The 12343-nt window shown below is 47.2% G+C and overlaps 1 protein-coding gene across 1 annotated transcript in view; it reads left to right on the top strand.

Moving 5' to 3' along the window:
- Window positions 1-846: 846 nt before the first annotated feature.
- The window catches only part of LOC111973533 (disco-interacting protein 2 homolog C-like), a 24579-nt gene continuing 13082 nt past the window's right edge, over window positions 847-12343 (top strand). Inside the window, exons 1-17 of the mRNA XM_070446803.1 lie at window positions 847-925; window positions 7320-7442; window positions 7853-8134; window positions 8214-8336; window positions 8868-9059; window positions 9236-9433; window positions 9533-9624; window positions 9766-9876; window positions 10051-10174; window positions 10293-10402; window positions 10570-10672; window positions 10859-10923; window positions 11017-11110; window positions 11267-11386; window positions 11481-11595; window positions 11784-11923; window positions 12180-12316. Coding sequence (XP_070302904.1) covers window positions 847-925; window positions 7320-7442; window positions 7853-8134; window positions 8214-8336; window positions 8868-9059; window positions 9236-9433; window positions 9533-9624; window positions 9766-9876; window positions 10051-10174; window positions 10293-10402; window positions 10570-10672; window positions 10859-10923; window positions 11017-11110; window positions 11267-11386; window positions 11481-11595; window positions 11784-11923; window positions 12180-12316 — 2208 coding nt within the window. The remainder of the gene's footprint in view (window positions 926-7319; window positions 7443-7852; window positions 8135-8213; window positions 8337-8867; window positions 9060-9235; window positions 9434-9532; window positions 9625-9765; window positions 9877-10050; window positions 10175-10292; window positions 10403-10569; window positions 10673-10858; window positions 10924-11016; window positions 11111-11266; window positions 11387-11480; window positions 11596-11783; window positions 11924-12179; window positions 12317-12343) is intronic.

The following is a 12343-nucleotide window of genomic DNA, read 5'->3' on the forward strand; positions in this document are numbered from 1 at the left end:
ATCATGTGACAAAATCGACACATCCTGCTGTTTTGTGTTATGACATGCCGTGATACTATATGGAGCCTGCTGCTGTGTCTATGTGCTGATTCTTGGTATTGCATTGGTTGTGGTTTCACGGTGTGACCAGCAGGTGGCAACATCACTACATAGTCACAAAAGCCATCTGTGTACAATACAATATCTTACAGAATCAGATGATGACGAGTAACCTTGCCTGAGACTTGCCGACTTAAACTGAGCTCCCAGAGCTAAGCCTAGTGGTGTGCAGACAACCCGGCTAGTGTGCTCCTTGGCTAGTCCTGGGGATTCATATGAAGACCAAATATCCACCAGCACGGTATTGTTGCTATAATTCAATYATATTAGATATATGCTATAATTTCCAATATGCGTGCGTGTGTGTGTTTGTGTGTGGAGAGGGTGTGGTGGTCGGGTAATAATACCCCCGCCTCCCACGCTGCGACCCCTCTCGGTCATTCCCGGTACTGCGCCTCTCCTATCTGCGTCACGTGACATCAGTAGGCGCTGTGAAACAGCGCGAGTCTCATCATCAGCACCGCATCGCCAGGCAAGCAGCCTCGAGACCCACCGACCAACGGACCCTCAGTGGTCCCTCATCACAAATACTATAATAACGGAGAGGAGGTAGACTCCTCACGAGACCATGTCAGGGCCCCGGTGAACAGACAAACAGATTTATTCTCTTTGTTCGCGTCGACGCACCGCTCGCCGCCGAGGAGGGGCCGCAGAATAGCGCTCTCGCTCTCTCTGGCGGAGGAGTGGGGGAAGAGGAGAGGAGAAAGCAACAGAGAGAACCGAGGTATTTTTCTACCGGATAACCTAATGGCAGAGCGCGAGGCGTCGCCGTTACCACTGGAGGTTCGCGCCCGGCTGGCGGAGCTGGAGCTCGAGCTGTCAGAGGGTAAGAACAAACCCCGGGCGCCCCGTTTTTCCGTTAACGTAGAGGAATCTCTACAGTAATAGCTCGTTCCACCCTAGACCCCCCTCCCTCTCCCCTGCTCCGCCCCTCCAGATGTTTGTCAGAGCCGCCCTCACAGTCTGCTCTAGCCGGGACCGGGTGAGGGAAGAGTGGGAGCCCACTGCGGGATTCACCCGCCTTTCTTTGTCTCTCTGGTCGTGACACATACACAGACATATGGCCCTGTGCTCGGTTCAGGTCTGAAAACMGTCTATTTGACCTTGAGAAGTACGTTTTGTCCGTGCGTCCACGGACCTGTGTGCGTGTGGTGTGTGTAGGCCTACGTGTGTGTCATGCTCAAACGAATGGATTTAATAATAGCGATACCGATGCAACACTGCGTGACAGGAGACGGTTCGGTGGTGTGTGTGTGTGCTCAGGCTCGGTGTTTTGGCCTGCACGCTCAGCAGCTGATGATGATTTCGGTTAATTTTTATGCTGACAATTGAATCTAAAATAAAATAGCCGACACCGAATCTGTTAAATCACAACCAAGCGTATCCCACCAATTGAGTGCGGATATTATTTTGCCGCATGTTATATTGTCAGATAAATTGCGCATTTGTGTCTGCATTATATAATGTTGACATTTTTTATTAATATACATTGTCTGCTCTATAGATTGCTGTCAACGCTCCTGGTGTATGTTGTGTGACGCGTCTAGCGGCCTGTGTGTATGTGGTTTACATGGACTAGCGTGTTAGGGACACCCTGTTGAACGCCTATAACCTTGATGTGTTGTTGTCAACGTTTTCTATTGCAGACAGATTTGCAGTATCTTATGATTGCTAGAGTGTTGGTTCCCAACCCAGCTGTCCCTCCATATGCTGTTCAATCAGAGCAGAACCAGGACATGGCAGATACTGGTGGACAGTGTTTCCCCTATGGGTTTTTTCAGCAAGGGTGGGTGCATTGCTAGTAGTGTAGCAATGCAATGACATGCTAGCTGTTCCCATTAACTTCCAGTCGTTGAGCCAACTACTTACCATTTAAAAGTATGTCTCGTGGGCCACCGCTGCTAAATGACTATAGAGGAAACACTGAGATAGACAGGTCCTGTATGTGGACATGGATGGATGGATGATGACAGACAGGAATGTATTAGGACAGATAGATCATGGTCTTTATCAGGTGCCACTCTGTAAAAACGTTGTTGATGTAGGTGTATCACTAAAGCTTTATTTAAAAGATTTCTTGTGGGAGCAGCCAAGAGTGAGCGGACAGTGCCTTTTTCTATAGGGGTTCTGTTTTTATCCAGCTCCTTTGGCAAGCTGCTCTCTTGTCAAATCAAATTACATTTTGTTGTCACATGCAGATGTTATTGCGGGTGTAGTGAAATGCTTGTGTTCCTAGCTCCAACAGTGCAGTAGTATCTAACAATTCACAACAATACACACATCTAAAAGTAAAATAATGGAATTAAGAAATATATCAATATTAGATTGAGCAATGTCGGTGTGGCGTTGACTATATACAGTAGAATATAATACAGTAAGTAAGTAAATAACAAAAGTTTGACCGGTAGTGTATATACTGTATTATATTCTACTGAAGCTAGTAGAGAGAATGCCAAGAGTGTGCAAAGCTGTCATCAAGGCAAAGGGTGGCTACTTTGAAGAATCTCAAATATAAAATACACTTTGATTTAACACTTTTATGGTTACTACATGATTACATATGTGTTATTTCATAGTTTTGATGTCTTCACTATTATTCTACAATGTAGAAAATAGTACAAATAAAGAAAAACCCTTGAATGAGTAGGTGTTGTAAAAACTTTTGACCGGTAGTGTACATAGATGAGTAAAGCAGTATGTAAACAATGTTTAAACATTATTAAAGTGTCTACTGTTCCATTATTAAAGTGGCCAGTGATTCCAAGTCTATGTATATAGGGCAGCAGCCTCTAAGGTGCAGGGTTGCGCAACTGGGTGGAAGCCGGCTAGTGATGGCTATTTAACAGTCTGATGGCCTTGCAGTCTCGGTCCCAGCTATGATGCACATGTACATACCTCGCTTTCTGGATGATAGTGGGGTGAACAGGCCAAGGCTCGGGTGATGGATGTCCTTGATCTTTTTGGCCTTCCTGTGACATTGGGTGCTGTAGGTGTCCTGAAGGGCAGGTAGTTTGCCCCCTGTGATGCGTTGTGCAGACCGCACCACCCTCTGGAGAGCCCTGCGGTTGCAGGCGGTGCAGTTGCCGTACCAGGCGGTGATACAGCCCGACAGGATGCTCTCAATTATGCATCTGTAAAAGTTTGTGAGGGTTTTAGGMGCCAAGACAGTTTTTTTCAGCATCATGAGGTTGAAGAGGCGCAGTTGTGCCTTCTTCACCACGCTATCTGGACCATTTCAGATCGTCAGTGATGTGTATGCCGTGGAACATTTCACCTTCTCCACTGTGGTCCCATCGATGTGGATAGGGATGTGCTCCCTATGCTGTTTCCTGAAGTCCACGATCAGCTCCTTTATTTTGTTGACGTTGAGTGAGAGGTTATTTTCCTGGCACCACTCTCCTAAGGCCCTCACCTCCTCCCTGTATGCTGTCTTGTCATTGTTGGTAATCAGGCCTACTACTGCAGTGCAAACATGATGATTGAGTTGGAGGCGTGCGTAGACACGCAGTCATGGGTGAACAGGAGGTACAGAAGGGGGCTGAGCACACATCCTTGTGTGGCCCCTGTGTTAAGGATCAGCGAAGTGGAGGTGTTGTTTCCCACCTTCACCACCTGAGGCAGCCCGTCAGGAAGTCCAGGACCCAGTTGCACAGGGCGGGGTTCAGACCCAGGGCCTCGAGCTTAATGATGAGCTTGGAGGGTACTATGGTGTTGAATGCTGAGCTATAGTCAATGAACTGCATTCTTACATAGGTGTTCCTCTTGTCCAGATGGGATAGGGCAGTGTGCAGTGCGATGGCGATTGCATCGTCTGTGCATCTATTGGGGCGGTAAGCAAATTGGAGTGGGTCTAGGGTGTCAGGTAGGGTAGAGTTTATATGATCCTTAACTAGCCTCTCAAAGCACTTCATGATGACAGAGGTGAGTGCTACGGGGCGATAGTCATTTAGTTCAGTTACCTTTGCTTTCTTGGGTACAGGAACAATGGTGGCCATATTGAAGCATGTGGGGACAGCAGAGTGAGATAGGGAGAGATTGAATATGTCCGTAAAAACACCAGCCAGCTGGTCTGCGCATGCTCTGAGGATGCGGCTAGGGATGCCGTCTGGGCCGGCAGCCTTGCGAGGATTAACACACTTAAATGTCTTAGTCACGTCGGCCACGGAGAAGGAGCCAAAAATTATTGTGCTACACAGCATATTATTCTCCCACCTTCCTCTCTTTATTTCTCTGGCCCATCGAGTGACCATTCCGTGTGTGTGAGCCCTCTGGCCCAGCTCTGGACACGTTTGTGTATAGACACTGAGGATTCTGGGACACGAGTTTCAGCCTGAAGGCACAATGTCCCCATGTTGTGTGTGTGTGTGTGTGTGTGTGTGTGTGTGTGTGTGTGTGTGTGTGTGGTTGTGTGTGTGGTGTGTGTGTGTGTGTGTGTGTGGGTGTGTGTGTGTGTGTGTGTGTTTTGTTGTGTGTGTGGGTTTTTTTGTGTGTGTGTTTTTGTGTGTGGTGTGTGTGCGTGCGTGGTGCGTGCGTGCGTCGTGTGTGCGTGCGTGTGTGAGAGAGAGAGAGATCACATGAAAGGAGATTGTAATGGATACAAAGATAAAAGGAGAACAGAGTGAAAGAGGGGGGGGGGGGGGGGGGTACCACAAGAGTGATTGGCATGGCATCTCTCTCCCACTGTCTATCTGTGTGATTTTAATTTGTTCACAATGACCAATAGGGAAGGAATGCTGCTTAGACTGTAACCAATCACAGCTGGGTATAGATGTGATTCTGAAGATCAATGTGAGACACACAAAAACACACACTTTCCAAAGGTTCTATGTTGGTTAGCAATTTTCAGCCACTTGAAGGAAAATATAATTTTCAGTTTTATTACACATTTTCTAAATAGGAAAATGAGACATTGCTTTAGTGGTTGTGACATGGACTATAGATTCCCTCTCAGCTGTATTCATAGGTTGCACCTCCGTCACTCGGGCGTGTCATGCCATTGTTATGAATGTTCTCAAGCCTCCCTCTGCCGGCGATGCCGGTGCCAAAAAGTAATGATAAGCCCAATAATTCTGGACGGAGGCTAACGGCTGTTTCTTCTAAATTACCCTATAGTGTCTTGGAAATACGATGACATTGCTAAAGTAGGCAGATATTTTGTAGGAAACAACTTTTCCATCATTATCATGTCATCAAATTTACTTTAAACAGATGGAAATGTTGTCATTAGCTAGCAAAGTTGGTCAAAAATAGCTAGCAATGCTAATGTTAGCTAGCTAAAATTCTTAACTCGCTAGCTGACGTTATACTCCATCAAAAGTCAATCTGGCGACATCAGAATCATGACACAAGGTTTTCCTACAAATTATTTGCCTCCTTTTGAAATGTCCAAGCCACAGTAATGCACTTTTGAGAGTCCAAAACATCCAAACGAATGTTCAAAACTATATTAAGACGAAATGTGCAAACCATGAATAGTATGAAACTGTGAGAGACCAAGAGAAAAAGATAATTTGAAGAACGAGAGAATAGGAGAGAGAGATAACGGGCATAGGGTTGTTATGAACTCTGATAATTCAGTGTGGTGTTCTCTCTCACACTCATGCAGGGATCATTAGCCCAGTTTTCACATCTGGAAATCCAAGATGGCCACCAGGCCTTCTCCAGGAGAACGGTTGCTAGGCAACTCCCTCCCTGCTCGGCTGCGATAAGATTGGAAGATGGTGTCTCCCTTTTTAAAATATTTTTTATTTAACCTTTATTTAACCAGGAAGGGCTCATTGAGATTTAAAATCTCTTTTTCAAGAGCGTCCTGGCCAAGATAGGCAGCACCAAGTCATTACAAAAATTACAGACAGACAACATGAAAAACTACAAGTAATCTAGTAAAAACCAGATTTTGTGTGTGTGTGTGTGTGTGTGTGTGTGTGTGTGTGTGGTGTGTGTTGTGTGTGTGTGTGTTGTGTGTGTTGTGTGTTGTGTGTGTGTGTGTGTGGGTGTGTGTGGTGTTGTTGTGTGTGTGTGTGGATGCAGAAACAGGAATGCTGTATCTGATCTGCGGAAAAGCCTCACACACACACACACACACACACACATGCCTGAATATCATAGCAAGGAACAGAATGAGCAGATTGGACCCAGATGTTCTGGCCACTCTCCATCCGGTCAGATTGTGAAACACATGCTCTCGCTCTCATTCACTTGTCATTCACTCTAAAAAATAGAATGTTCTCTCACACACACTAAAGGGGTGGGTTCTGAGGCCTTGTCAAAAAACTGGGTTAACTGATACTCTCACTCAAAACAACCTCTTTCTCTCCCCCTCTCTCTCTGCCAGGTGACATCACACAGAAGGGTTATGAGAAGAAAGCGCTAAGCTGATCAGGGCCTATTTCCTCATCCTGGAGGTACATAAATACACAGTCTCTGTCCTCTAGTAGAAACCAGTATGCAGCAACATCTATTCTAGTCCCACTGGGTTTGACCCTCCTCGTTTAACCCCTCTCTCTCTCTCGTCTCTCTCTCTCTCTCTCTCTCTCTCTCTTCTCTCTCTCTCCCACTCCTCTCTCCTCTCCCACTCTCTCTCTCTCCCACTCTCTCTCTCTCCCACTCTCTCTCTCCTCTGGGTCACACAAGACTTTGTATTACTCCAATGCGCTGAATGTAGCAGCATATTGAATATGCTGAAAGCTACTTCCACACTGAGAATGTTGGGGGATTTTTATGTCTCTCTCCGTCTGTGACTTTGACTGTATCTTTTTGACTCGCTCATTCTTTTTCTGTCTGACTTTCCCTGTGTGTGTGTGTGTGTGTGTGTGTGTGTGGGTGTGTGTGTGTGTGGTTGTGTGTGGTGTGTGTGGGTTGTGTGTGTGTGTGTGTGTGTGTGTGGGTGTGTGTGGTGGGTGTGTGTGTGTGTGTGTTGTGTGTGTGTGTGCAGGTATTGAGGTATGTCTCACCGCCCCCCATTTGCCCCCCATCTGCCGCTCGCTTCCACAGACGGCGCTCTTCTGGAACACGTGAATGAACGCTACCGTTCAGGTAAACACACACACACCTTTACTACAGATTAACCTGACTTTAGACCAGAGTTATTCAAACTGTTGTCGATAACACGCCTTTAGTCAGTCCTTTCACTATAAACATATAATATAGATCTAGATTTTGATTAAATTGGACTAACATAATTCTGCCATCGACTCTCCAACACATATCACCCGCCTTAGATCACAGTGAGGCGGTGCAGGCAGTGTTAGCCAGACATGTGGAGAGCAACGTGGCAGTACCTATGCCCTCCAAACGACGATCACTGGTGGTACAGACATCCATGGATGCGTACACACCCCCAGGTGAGACACACACACACATACACTTATCAGGTTATGTTCAGTGCTTGACTTGGGCAGGAGCTCCCCTGAACTGAGTAACTGCATCTCACATTTTCTACCGCTTGAGTTCCTGCACCCCGTATAGAATATTATTAGCTCCCAACTATTGCAGATTTCCTGCACCTAAATATAATAAATCTAAATGAGTACCGGCTCCTATTTTAGTCCAAGTCAAGCACAGGTTATGATTATGTTAGTGTTATGCTGTAGTAAAGTTGGATGAAGGTTACTGACCGTCGCTAGGCCGGTCTCCACTGTGTCATAGGGTTGGGGTTAGGTTGTGTTTTAGTTAGCTATGGGTTGTAGTTATATTGTATGAAAGTTGGATGAAGGTTACTGACCCTCACTAGGCCTGTCCCCACTGTGCTCAGACTCGTCGTCGGGCTCAGAGGAAGAGGCGGGGCCAGGCAATGACATGCCCGGAATGGAACACTGGATGACTCGCCCTGCCCACTTAGGTCCAGCCCACCTAGGCTCCACCTCCTCGTCGTCCTCGTCCACTCAGAGCGGAGGAAGTGGCAACGCAGGACGACTGGCCGACTCGCTCGCACACACACACCTCTCACACCCACACCTGGCACACGCCCACCTCACACACACACACCTGACCCAGTCACACCACGTGTCAGCTCACCACTCACAAACACACCACGGTGAGTACAACTTCACTGTGTGTATGTGTGTGTACAGGATGTGTGTGTTTATGTCTAATCTTTATGTGTGTGTCTGCAGGTATAGGGCACCTGTCTCTGAAGCGTAAGGCCGCTCTGGGCATGGCGGAGAACGGAGGCTCTCTCAGAAGATCCTGTGAGTTCGGCTCTGATATGCTGTGGCCTCCACCGCTGGAGTCTGATGGTCAGTACGCACACACACATACCTTTTTTATACATGTGCCCCACCACTGCTTTAACTCTCCCTCTCTCTTTCTGWCTCTCTCTTTCTGTCTCTCTCTCTTTGTCTCTTTGTCTCTCTCCTCTCCATCTCTTTCTGTTTCACTTTCTGTCTCTCTCTCTTTGTCTCTGTCTCTCTCTCCTCTCTCCGTCTCTTTCTGTCTCTCTCTCTTTGTCTCTGTCTCTCTCTCCTSTCCATCTCTTTCTGTTTCTCTTTCTGTCTCTCTCTCTTTGTCTCTGTCTTTCTCCTCTCCATCTCTTTCTGTCTCTCTCTCTTTGTCTCTGTCTCTCTCTCCATCTCTTTCTGTCTCTCTCTCTTTTTCTCTCTCTCTCTGTCGCTCTCCTCTTTTTCTGACTCTTGCTTTCTCTATTTGTCTCTCTGTCTCTTTCTGTCTCTCTCGCTCCATCTCTCTCTCTGTGTGTGTAGAGAATCACTCTGCTCCTCCTGATGTGACTGGCTATTCGTCTGACTCCTCCCACTCCCGCCCCCACTCAGAGCGCCACATAGGAACCATRGCCCGAAACACTCAGAAATACGGCAATGCCGAACGCATGGAGACTGGAGACGGTGTCCCGGTCAGCAGTCGTGTGTCTGCTAAGATCCAGCAGCTAGTGAACACTCTGAAAATGCCTCGTAGACCTCCGCTAAGAGAGTTCTTTGTTGATGACTTTGAAGAACTTCTAGAAGGTAGGAGCTATCAACCAATAAATCTATAAATAAATGAACTAAGCTTTAAATCTAGCTGTCTAGCTATTTTCTTAGTCTCTATATTTAGTGAACGTTTCTACAGTAATCTGTAGTGTGTTTAATGGTCTTATTTGCATGTTTCACAATAAAGGCTGTCTCTCTTTCACTCTTTGTAGTCCAGCAGCCTGATCCTAAACAGCCGCGTCCGGAGGGGGCAGAAATGTTGGCAGTAAGCGGAGAAGCCCTGGGGGTGGTGACTAACTGGCCCCCCTCCCTGGAGGCAGCTCTCCAACGCTGGGGCACCATCAGCCCTAAAGCCCCCTGTCTCACCAGTCTGGACACCACTGGCAAACCTCTATATGTACTCACATACGGTAACCACACACACACACCCACACACACACACGCACGTACGTACGCACACACACACACACACACACACACACTTACTCAGCCTTGTGTTGTGTCCACAGGGAAGCTGTGGTCTCGGAGTATCAAGCTGGCCTATAACATCCTCCACAAGCTGGGCAGCAAGCAGGAGCCCATGTTGCGACCGGGGGACAGGGTGAGTACATGTAGAATATCCATCCCTTGAATGAAATAACTAGTAAAAATATAGTTTTTTTTGTAATGTTATTTTCAGAAGGATTAAGGTCAAGACGGATTGTAATATTTTCCCATTGTCTGTATTCGTCCGATCCGCTAGGTGGCGCTGGTGTTTCCTAACAATGACCCGGTGGCCTTCATGGTGGCCTTCTACGGCTGCCTGCTGGCTGAGGTGGTCCCTGTACCCATAGAGGTGCCCCTCACACGCAAGGTACAGTACATCTAGTGGATACATAAATCAGGGGTCAGAGCACTGAGCCCTGGGGAACACCTTYTTTCATTGAATTAATGTATCTTTTGTTGTATAAGCAAGAAGCATATTCAATCAAATATATGTATAGAATTTTTTTGTCTTGGACTTAAAKGTGTCTATCTTGTCCAATAGGATGCTGGCAGCCAGCAGATCGGGTTCTTATTAGGAAGCTGTGGGGTTACCGTGGCGCTGACCAGTGATGCCTGCCATAAAGGCTTGCCCAAGAGCGCTACAGGAGAGATACCACAGTTCAGAGGTAAGTGTATGTGTGTGCATGTGTTTATACATACTATATTCAAAAAAAAAGGTTAAAGTAATCAAGTCCCTTGACAGTGTATGAAGGCACCCTAATGATTGTCACTCTGTCTCTCTAGGGTGGCCTAAGCTGCTGTGGTTCGTGACTGAGTCGAAGCATCTCTCCAAACCTCCTAGAGATTGGTTCCCTCACATCAAAGATGCAAACAGCGACACAGCATATATAGAGGTAATGCACATTCATTACTGTTACAAGGAGAACTTCTAATGCAACTCAATACACATTTCTTTAGAAAAAGCTATGTTTAAAAAAAAAAAGTATTTATTTGTTACTCTACACATAGACATTTTCACTTGCATTCTCTCTCTCTCTCTCTCTCTCTATCTCTCTCTCAGTATAAAACGTGTAAGGATGGGAGTGTCCTGGGCGTGACGGTGATGAGGATCGCTCTGCTGACTCACTGCCAATCCCTCACACAGTCGTGTGGCTACACAGAAGGTAAGACACTCACTTTAAGTCAAACAGACAGTCTCTCTCTCTCTCTCACACTCACTCACTCACTCACTCACTCACTCACTCACTCACACACACACACACACACACATGTGCGCTCCCACAGACACACCCTCTGCCAGGTAATCTCTCACTCCTCTCTTCTACCCCCTCTACCTCTCCTCTCTGCAGCGGAGACCATAGTGAATGTTCTAGACTTTAAGAAGGATGTGGGACTGTGGCACGGCATCCTCACGGTAAGACCAGCTACTAGAGGTCAGGTGCAGGGAAAGTATGATAAGGATGTTAAGGGTTAGAGGTTGAAGGTTATGTGTGTCTCCCATCTCCAGAGTGTGATGAACATGATGCATGTGATCAGCGTTCCCTACTCTCTGATGAAGGTCAACCCGTTGTCCTGGATACAGAAGGTCTACCACTTCAAAGGTCAGACACACCAACCTGTCAATCAACCACTCTATAATCAATTCATCTGTCAATCTATAAGATATTCTCATCAAGTCATATGTCAATCATTCAGTCAGTATTTGATGCCAACTTTGTGTTAGAACTGATGTCAACACTGTGTGTGTCCCTCTCCAGCCAAGGTAGCATGTGTAAAGTCCAGGGACATGCACTGGGCTCTGGTGGCCCACAGAGAGCAGAAGGACATCAGCCTGAGTTCCCTCCGTATGCTGCTGGTCGCCGACGGATCTAACCCCTGTAACTATCACTCTACTTCCCACCTCAATCTATCTTGCCCTCCCCTCCTCTCCGCTCCTGTCCTCCTTTATCCCTCTTTCCTCTCGTCCTCCAGGGTCTATTTCGTCCTGTGATGCYTTCCTCAACGTGTTCCAGAGTAAAGGCTTGAGGTCAGAGGTCATCTGTCCCTGTGCCAGCTCTCCTGAAGCCCTGACCGTTGCCATCAGGAGGTGCACACACATCATCATAATCAGCAGCATTCTCACTTGGTCTATCCTAGAGTAACAGACTAAACATTTAGATTTTGTTGGTATGGAAAAGTATTCTCACTAGGTGAAGTGGCTGAGGGGGCACTAGCTTAGATGTGTTATAGTGTGATATAGCTCTTCCTTTCTCTCCCTGTTTCTCTCTGATCCAGGCCAGTGGAGGACAGTAGCCAGCCCCCAGGCCGAGGGGTTCTCTCCATGCAGGGTCTGAGTTACAGTGTGGTCCGCGTCGACACCGAGGAACGATTGTCAGTCCTTACTGTGCAGGATGTGGGCACTGTTATGCCTGGAGGTAGGGGTCTGTGTTTGTGTGTGTGTGTTTCATGCAGGGTCTGAGTTACAGTGTGGTCCGCGTCGACACCGAGGAACGATTGTCAGTCCTTACTGTGCAGGATGTGGGCACTGTTATGCCTGGAGGTAGGGGTCTGTGTTTGTGTGTGTGCGTGTACATGTACATACCTGTGTGTGTGTGTTAAGCCTCCTCTCTTCTTCAGCTCCAGTTTTGTGAGGGGTGAATGTGAGGTTTAATGTGTGTGTTCTGTCCCCAGCCGTAGTGTGTGTGGTGAAGCCAGAGGGTGTGCCTCTCCTGTGTAAGACAGATGAGATCGGGGAGCTGTGTGTGTGTTCTGTCGCGACGGGAACCTCTTACTATGGATTGACAGGCATGACCAAGAACACCTTTGAGGTAAGGAGACGTGTGTGCGTGTGTGTG

Source organism: Salvelinus sp. IW2-2015, linkage group LG14, assembly GCF_002910315.2.
Source record: "Salvelinus sp. IW2-2015 linkage group LG14, ASM291031v2, whole genome shotgun sequence".
In the NCBI taxonomy this organism is placed as follows: domain Eukaryota; kingdom Metazoa; phylum Chordata; class Actinopteri; order Salmoniformes; family Salmonidae; genus Salvelinus; species Salvelinus sp. IW2-2015.